At 37.4% G+C, this 10,000-nt stretch overlaps 1 protein-coding gene across 1 annotated transcript in view; it reads right to left on the bottom strand.

The window, feature by feature from the left end:
- Positions 1-4,185: 4,185 nt before the first annotated feature.
- Positions 4,186-10,000, bottom strand: part of nomo (nodal modulator) — a 33,623-nt gene continuing 27,808 nt past the window's right edge. The window contains exons 25-31 of the mRNA XM_061988257.2: positions 9,799-9,940; positions 7,871-7,954; positions 6,772-6,882; positions 6,560-6,661; positions 5,426-5,545; positions 5,228-5,320; positions 4,186-5,151 (exon numbers count right to left, since the gene is read on the bottom strand). Coding sequence (XP_061844241.1) covers positions 5,020-5,151; positions 5,228-5,320; positions 5,426-5,545; positions 6,560-6,661; positions 6,772-6,882; positions 7,871-7,954; positions 9,799-9,940 — 784 coding nt within the window. The 3' untranslated portion in view covers positions 4,186-5,019. The remainder of the gene's footprint in view (positions 5,152-5,227; positions 5,321-5,425; positions 5,546-6,559; positions 6,662-6,771; positions 6,883-7,870; positions 7,955-9,798; positions 9,941-10,000) is intronic.

The following is a 10,000-nucleotide window of genomic DNA, read 5'->3' as shown; positions in this document are numbered from 1 at the left end:
ACCAAGTCCAATGCAAAGCGTTTGATGCAGTGTTTTTTTCAGGAGTTGGACTTGGCCCCTTAGTTTCAGTGAAAGGAACTTTGAATGCTCCAGGATACCAAAACATTTTGGACAATTCCATGTTCCGAACCTTGTGGGAACAGTTTGAAACGGGCCCCTTCCTCTTCCAACATGACGGTGCACAAAGCAAGGTCCATGAAGACATGGATGACAGAGTCTGGTGTGGATGAACTTGACTGGCCTGCACAGAGTCCTGACCTGAAAATTCCTATAAACACACTAAAATGTAACTTTGTGGACAGCCTTCCCAGAAGAATTGAAGCTGTAATAGCTGCAAAAGGTGGGCCCACATTATATTGAACCGTATGGGTTAGGAATGGGATGGCACTTCAAGTTCAAATGTGAGTCAAGGCAGATGGTCAAATACTTTTGGTAATATAGTGTATATTAGATTGTTTCTTGAAAATATGAATCGATTTAAAATTGGAACAAATAAGAATTGTGATTTGGATGTGAATTAGTATTTTTTGAGCACCCCTACTGTGCATGTTATGTTAATTAGCGACTCCATAGACGTGAATATGAATGCTTGTTTCTCTCTGTAACTGACATTACCAGGGATTGACTGGAGACCACGCAGTCTCTCGCCCCCAGCGTACTGGTGTCTCTCAACAAAATAAGTGGTACACAAATTGCCTTGTGAATCTTATGTTTACTTGACATTTTATAACTTCACCCTGTACCTTCAGCTTTCACTCTTGTCACTTTGTCAAAAGTGAAGAAGGAAATGTAATTACCGGTTTACACTATAAGAGGTGTACTGTATGAACCCACAAAATGGCAACATGTTACAAGTGTGATTTGCACACAATCTGAGAAAGGTTGGTCTCCCTCTCTTAACACACTCTTCCTATACAGTGCATGTAAGCAACTTTATAACACGGATTCTCTATTATATAGCAGACAAAATGCCCTTCACAGCTTAGATTAGCATTGTAGCAGTTACATTAACATATAGTTTAGCAATATTGCATTCATTGCAGAACATTTTCTCCATGCACAATCAAAGATCCCATTAGGGAGTGAATGCCCCCCAGTGTACCCTTCTATATTATTATATAATGAGAAGAATAAACACATGTATATATATATGGTATTGATGCCAATATTACAGTAATTTAACACAAATTAAATTTTGATTTAATTATAACAATAATTAAGGTAACAGGACTGTGCTGAGATTTTAAACCCTCATCCCCAGTCATAGCTAAAATACTAGAAAAAAAAAGGCCTTTCTATTGTATTTACAGGATCTGAACGATGCAATTTTCTGTGTACCATATGACATGGAATGTTCCAACATTTTCGACAGGCAGTATAGGTCATGCGTTTAGGCACAGGTGTCAAACTCAAGGCCCGGGGACCAGATCTGGCTCGCCAAATCATTTTATATGGCCTGGGAACGCCTGGAAATAATGTCAATAAGTACCTTATCTTTTCTTACTACATACACATATATATATATATATATATATATACACACACAGGTAAAAGCCAGTAAATTAGAATATTTTGAAAAACTTGATTTATTTCAGTAATTGCATTCAAAAGGTGTAACTTGTACATTATATTTATTCATTGCACACAGACTGATGCATTCAAATGTTTATTTCATTTAATTTTGATGATTTGAAGTGGCAACAAATGAAAATCCAAAATTCCGTGTGTCACAAAATTAGAATATTACTTAAGGCTAATACAAAAAAGGGATTTTTAGAAATGTTGGCCAACTGAAAAGTACGAAAATGAAAAATATGAGCATGTACAATACTCAATACTTGGTTGGAGCTCCAATGGCACCCCAAACCATCACCCAACCATGCAAATTTTGCATTTCCTTTGGAAATCGAGGTCCCAGAGTCTGGAGGAAGACAGGAGAGGCACAGGATCCACGTTGCCTGAAGTCTAGTGTAAAGTTTCCACCATCAGTGATGGTTTGGGGTGCCATGTCATCTGCTGGTGTCGGTCCACTCTGTTTCCTGAGATCCAGGGTCAACGCAGCAGTCTACCAGCAAGTTTTAGAGCACTTCATGCTTCCTGCTGCTGACCTGCTCTATGGAGATGGAGATTTCAAGTTCCAACAGGACTTGGCGCCTGCACACAGCGCAAAATCTACCCGTGCCTGGTTTACGGACCATGGTATTTCTGTTCTAAATTGGCCCGCCAACTCCCCTGACCTTAGCCCCATAGAAAATCTGTGGGGTATTGTGAAAAGGAAGATGCAGAATGCCAGACCCAAAAACGCAGAAGAGTTGAAGGCCACTATCAGAGCAACCTGGGCTCTCATAACACCTGAGCAGTGCCAGAAACTCATCGACTCCATGCCACGCCGCATTAACGCAGTAATTGAGGCAAAAGGAGCTCCAACCAAGTATTGAGTATTGTACATGCTCATATTTTTCATTTTCATACTTTTCAGTTGGCCAACATTTCTAAAAATCCCTTTTTTGTATTAGCCTTAAGTAATATTCTAATTTTGTGACACACGGAATTTTGGATTTTCATTTGTTGCCACTTCAAATCATCAAAATTAAATGAAATAAACATTTGAATGCATCAGTCTGTGTGCAATGAATAAATATAATGTACAAGTTACACCTTTTGAATGCAATTACTGAAATAAATCAAGTTTTTCAAAATATTCTAATTTACTGGCTTTTACCTGTATATATATATATATATATATATATATATATTTATTAATTTTTTTCATGTTGACATACAAAAATATATATACTGCATTAAATTGCATTACCTTTTAAACTTTATTATCCAATATCTCCACAATATTATATTATCATACTTACCTAACATTTTTGTTAAAATAAAAAATTCAAAATAGGTCAAGCGGATATTTATGATTTCAAAGAGAGTTATCCATCAAATTGTACACTGTAAAAATGACTACATTTTACGGTAAAATTGACAGTTTTTACAGATTACTGTAAATTTAAAAACTCAACTGCTGTTTTATACCGTAAAATTCTGGCAACTGAGCTGACATTTTTTTTTACTCTAAGACCCACTGTTGTTTTTACAGTGCATTATTGTAAATGGTAAAGTGTACCACAAATGTTTTTATCCTCAAAAAAATGGCAGTCCTGTTGCCACAATTAAACAAACCAAAACAGTGGTACCGCTTATCCATTTACTATAATATTTTGTAAAAAATACACCATTTTACAGTAAAATTAGTGGGTGAGTCGCCAATTTAACTTTAACTTGCAGTGCACATAAAAAACATAATAAATCAAATGCATAGGCAAATTCATATATTATTTGCTGCAACAAGTGGCCCTCTCATGGCAGCTTTAACTACAATGTGGCCCTCAATGAAAACAATTTTGACACCCCTGTGTTAGAGTAACACCACAGAGTGAATTGAAACTTAAGTGTGATTTGTTTAGACAATAAACTTTAAGTGCAGTGGGAAAAAGGAGTAACAAAAATATTCACAAAACAAAACAATCAAAATAAATTAAATATGTATTTTAGGTAGCTGGGACTGGGAACACAAGTTAGTTGTCCAATGCTCAAGGTAGTTCACATTACATCTGTTATTTTGTATTTATTAAACACGCAATCAGATCTATGTGCAGGACACTTTGGACACAATTATTTTACAGTTAATTTAATTGTTAACCTCGGGACACAAATGGCCTTCACTCTCCCCAATGGACAGAGACAAGAGCCAGGACTCTGAAAAGAACTCTCATTTTACATGTACATGCGTCTTTTAGTTGGACTAACATGCCAACAACCATTCATCTCTAGAGCAGTGATTCTCAAACTATGGGCTCCATCTAGTGGTACACTAAATAATCACTAATTTAAATATTCAAACACAGTGTTACTGTTCCACCAGAGCATACTGTTAGAGTAGCCAAACATATCACAAACACTTGTTAAAAAACCTTTGCTTTGTTTTTAATGAATATTTAGGCCTACCATCCTACTGTATTTTAACGTTGGTCATTATGATGGTACTTGGAGAGCCAAGTGTTTTCTGGGGTGGTACTTGGTGAATTCAAAAACCAGAGTACATTTTATAGGCAGGTTGAAAATGAGTTGAGAACTTTCTTAACCCACATTGCCCCCTTGAGGTGACATTATACACCAGCCAAGTTTTCTTCCACTTCAACTTTATGAAAATAACAGTTGACAATTACAAGCCTTTTGATAAATTCCCCTTTCCAATCCCAACCAAACCAATCAAGTCACAATAGATGTGCATCATTAGAACATGTTTGAAAAAGTTGGTTTAAAAAGTCAAGTGGTTTGGAACTTTCAGCAAAACTTCCATCACAACAGTGAACGGACAGTTGGAAAAACAGCAACATTTTCATAAGTAAGACAAACGTATGATGACTTCATTTTAATCTATCGTGACAGAACCTAGAGATAATTTACTGTTCAGGGTTCTCAACCTCAACATAATTATTAAAACAGCTATTAACAGAACACACAGTCACATTTAATCAGTCATTGTAATAAATTATATCAGGCCCATTTTCTTCCTAGAAACCCCTCCCTCACCCCAAAAAAAGAGAAAAAAAAAAGCAGTTAATGAAAAGCAGTCTTTCTGTGAAACCTGACAACTAAGGGGAGTGCATCTCAATATGTTCTGTTTTTACGCCAGTCAAGTGTGATTATTAGCAATCATTTGTGGTAGGATTATTAAAATGGGTGATAATTTAGTTGAGGCGTAAATTAGTTTAAATTATACAATGTATTCAATATTATACTCAATGAGTTCAAATCCAGCAGAGGACATGGCAGTGTTTTTTGGGTGGGGCGCTTCCATTGAATAAACCCCACCAAGCTAAATAAATAGCTCATGAGAATTACGGTTGAAAACTGGCAAATGATGCAAACTTCAAATGTCCAGGTGGACTTCAGGTGCTGTGACCATGATTACCTCTGGACTATTGAACACATGACCATGTGGTGTGAGGCACGTCATGTGCGCCGGGCCTTCTGCCTCTTGGCCTGACGTTTGGCCTCGTCCAAGGCAGCACTATCACTGCTAGCCTGTGTAATGCTCCTCACACCCTGGATACGATTCCCCAATTGCAACAGGAAGGGGATGACCTGGAAGACAAGTCAGGATGGACGTGCACAGATGAAAAGCTACGTTTAAGGTTATGGGAAGTTGGAGGTGGCATACCTTTTCATGGTTGTACGCCGCTAACAGGAGCAGCAAAGTAAGGGGGAGAGCAATGTAGGAGCCCTGGGCGACATCTTGGTCAGGCACTTTGCGCTGCGGGGGAACACATGGCATGTGTCAATGGCTACAAAAATACTTTTTTATAGTCTAATATCTGACCTCCCACAAAATATCAATTGTGGAAAAAGCCTTGCTTACAGTAGGATTGAAGGTAAGAGTGACGTGCTTATGGTAGCCCGTTGAAGTGAAGGAGACCTGAGGCAGCGTGAAGTCGTATTGCGTGCGGGACAATGTGGAGTACAGCATCAGCACGTAGCCCTGAACCAGGAGAGGGCAACAACAGGACATCATATTAAAAATGTATATATTATCACATCCACAGAGATCACGGACGAGGAGTGAGGAAGAAGAGTTAACACAAGCACAAAAGCAAGGTTACAACCACAATTAATCTGATCAGACATCCTCTGCATTCCAATAGAGGATGAACATGCAATTTAAAAGTAGTGACTTAAGAAATGTTGGTAAATTACTGGTCAACACACACACAAATGTCATACATTTACTGATTCTGAAAGAGAGTATTTAATATCATTTACTTTACATTACACAAACATGTTTTGCATAAAACCCTGACTTTGCACTGCAAACAAATATATCTAAGGTGTTGAGCCTCAATAAAAAATAATGTTTTCTGGTGTAATATAATAAATATAATTTTGCTGATGACTTTTAACCCAACGTTACCTAAAGCCTCATGAATCGGGTACCATTGGTACCGCTCATGGCTTAACAAAACCATGAAAGTTTAAAGACCCATTAAAAAAACAAATTATATAAAGTAGTAACACTTTATAACATATATGAATAAAAATCAATACACATAACCAATGACATACATTAATTAACCCTGAATGTTTCAAGGTTAGTTACAAATAGAGCCTAAACCGTAACCTTGTTATTACCGAACAAAGTTATAAGTTTGGACTGTTGCTGTAACAATGAACACATTTGAGTTCCTCTAATCAGTCCATAGAGGATTTTTGTTGTAATATGTATATGTACAGTATATGTACATAAGGAAGTTCGGATTTGTGTAAGCAATAAAGGGACATAATTGGTTTGTTTGGAAACATTTGAGTACTGCTCAAGGACACATTAGACGATGATTGGCTAAAATTTGCAAACTCATTGCTGGGAATGACAAAAAATTGAGAGGTCACACATATTTCATGGGGATTGGTAGGATTTTCATGAATTGGCAGGACTGCAACATTGCAAAATCCCGAAGGGTCTGTCTAATACGTTTCAAAACAAAGGGCATGGTGTTACCTCTCCATCTCTGTCCAGTGGAGGGAAATGGAAGAAGAGGGACTGGCCCAGACAAACACTATTGATGGGGTTGTCTAAATTGTCACTCTTATACAGCTTCACCTGAGCAGAGAAGAGAGAGAAATAAGTTGCTTAACCTTGCTTATCTCATACTTTCCTTCTATGTAAATAAAGCCAAGGAGGTTTACATAATAATTAAATAACGGGCCTACCGACAGAGTCGCTAAATGTTCTGGAGATGTGATGACATTCCCGCTCAGGTCAAACTGATTGATTTGTCTGAAGGCGATGATGTTGATTCCTTCAATGTCACTGCTGCCGACCTGAAAAGAAGGGTGAACATGGTGCAGAATGTAGATCTGCAGGCTTGGACTCCAAATGTAGTTAAAGCTGTGAGCAAATCACACGGAGTGAGCGAATAACAGAGAATTAACTAGAATTAAGGCCTTTTCAGTTTTGCAAGATAGATTAGGGGGCCTGCACTTCTCAAAAGAGGACAAATTACAAAGTGAAAGGTTTTTAACTTGCGGTGGGATTATCTCTGCTTTTGTTTCCTGTTCAGAATGCACCCATGTGATTGGTCAAAGTCTATGTTCCCACACTAACGATTTAAGAAGGGAAGAGTTCAGTCTTCCTGGCAGGATTGCGTCCAGAAAATGTCGCTATGACAATGGGACAAAAACAGCTTGTTTATGTAACAACTGGAATTTAACTGGGATTGATTTTGTCATCACAGTTACAAACAATAACATTTACTAAACTATTAGTGGGCACCTTTGTTTATACAGACATATTTTTACAGTGATGATATAGAAAATAGTTCCCCACCCAATACAAACAATTATATTTGGTCCAAATAAGTATAAGTCAAGCGAAGAGTGCTACAATAGTTTCCCACAACAAGCTTGGCCACACAAAACATAGCGGAGCGAGCATATGAGTCTATGAGTTGCTAAATCCTGCTAAATGACTTTATACATGAAATGCAAGATTCATGCAATGCAACATTCTGTACGTTACTTGGCTCAATTTTTGGTTAGCAAGGAGTTTAAATGACCTCTTTAATGTGAGTGCCAGGTAAGTACAGTTACAGCACTACTCCTGGTGATCAAAACATAGATTAGGCTGCTTATAAAGCCCCCGTTCTTTGGTGATTAGAATAGCATGCTCAATTTATAGCACAAACATGAACAAATATATATATTTTTTTACAACTTTGTTTTAAATGATCCTCTATCAATCAAATTGATGCATCCATAGTCAGCTATGGTGTCCTTGGAAAAAGAAGCATATAATAAATGGGTTGCTTACCTCTATGGCTCTTTGCTGAGGTAGAGCTCTCTCTATGTGGTCGTTGCCTTCAGCTCGCAGTTGAATCAGGTATTTGCAGTCAGGCTGTAGAAAAGTAGTGAATAATAGCCAAATCATTTTAGTGCATAACAGACAATATACAAAACGTAAATCAGAGCATCATGTTGTGACACCTGATCTTTGAGAGGTTGTGTGTTGATTTAAGCAAATTATCATTTATCACTGCACCTCTTCTCTAGTCTAGGCATGGGTGATATGGCCTAAAATCTATAACAATAATTATTGCAGCACCCTGCAATAACAAATACATATAGTCGATGATAATAGAACCATTTCAAAACGGGCTCCTAATTTAGCTGTTGACATATGCAGTAAAATATTATGTCACATCCGGTTGTATTATTTTGTCAAAAATATTACTAATCTACTATTTAATTTATTGTTAATAGCTGATTACTTTCTGTTGTACCATGGTTCTATCTACACTTATGTTCAATAATACTAAGTACTTATTGATTTTATTATTTGGCTACTACCGGTACTTATCAGTTTTGGGAGACACTAGAAATTTAAGTATCCAATACCAAATAATTAAGGGACCGTATTGGTCAAGCCAATGCTGATACTTAAAATTATCAAGAGCATTGAATGATAAAATGTTGATCCCAATTATAATCAGACAAGAACAAAGGATGGCGGTGTAACAATATCAAATGTTAAATTTTTGTCCTACTATTGGCTAGGATATAAATCCTTTGGTATTTGCCATGAAAGTCCTCCTGTATCCAGGGACTTATTTCCTGAGTATGAAAACAATAACAAAAACAACAAAAGGTTTTTTGATATGAAAAATATTTCAATCTAACCTCTGCAGTATTGACTATATACTGATACTACACTTGGTTTTGTTACTGTTGATATTTGTATCTATCCGTTCACCTTTGTTTACAATTTAAGAGCTCTAGTTTACAGTTAGCGTATCCTCCTATGGGGTTTAGTAGGGCTGTAGCGATATCAAAATCTCACGGTACGATATCACGGTATTAAGTCCACGATGCGATATAATTGTGGAATTGTCCAAAAAAAGAAACTTGGTAAAAAGGCCATAGTGTGTAAAATGAAGTGGCAGGAATGTTTAGAATAAACAATTACTGTAATTGAACACAAACATAATGCTCAAATGTACTAATCATATTTATTACTACAAACATGTATTTTTAGGTGCAAATAATTTTGTGGAAACATCAAGCAAATATCTGCCAATTTAACTTTTAATATTGTAAATACCTCACAAATTGATGTTAAGCTTCACTGGCTTCAAATATATTTTCCAGGTGATGGGTTTATCAAGAAGCTTCTCATATTTTCCGCGGTGTGCAGAGTCCGCACTCCAACTGGATGCTTTCCTCCCGTGGCGGTGCACCGTGACCCGCTCTGTGTTGCATTAGAAACGCTCAAGACGAAGGTAGCGCTTTAGTACCCAGACCTCAACAAAAGAGGTTATGTTTTCGCCAGGGTTTGTTTGTTAGCAACATACCTCAAAAAGTTATGGATGGACTTTGATGAAATGTTCAGGAAATGTCCATAAAAACAATCTCTCTTATCTACTATGATCACACTTCTCCCACATGCCTTCTCCTTTTTTCCCTTTTACTGCGTTCCACACCCCCACCTTTTGGTCCCGCACTGTACAGAGGATTATGGGAGGTGTAGTTTATTTTTAAACCGGCCATTGCTAAAGCACCAGAAAAAAAAATACATTCACTACATTTTTCTTTGTGAAGGGACATTAGCCGCTAGCGAGAATGTTACAGTGCATTGAGGATATACTTGTTAGCTTGTTGTACAACTCTATTCCAGTCTGAGGTTATAGATCATAAAAAGTGACATCAGTGCCTACTCTAAAACTAGCAAATTGTCTTTCTCACCAGCAGACCCCTGAGCCTGAAGCGACCTTCCTCATCAGTGACAGTGTCCTCGCTGTAGAGGCTACAGTCTCCTTGGCCCACCGCTTCCACAGCAACATCCCTCTCAGCATCACCACTCAGAGACTGAACTGCCCCATAGCAGCTGGACATTAAAAGGTAGAGTTAGATTATCATATCTTTGGAATATCGAAGACAAACATAA

This window comes from Nerophis lumbriciformis, linkage group LG27, assembly GCF_033978685.3.
Source record: "Nerophis lumbriciformis linkage group LG27, RoL_Nlum_v2.1, whole genome shotgun sequence".
NCBI classification, from domain to species: Eukaryota; Metazoa; Chordata; class Actinopteri; order Syngnathiformes; family Syngnathidae; genus Nerophis; species Nerophis lumbriciformis.
Note: the sequence above shows the minus strand (reverse complement) of the source record. Positions and strands in the feature narration are given on the sequence as shown.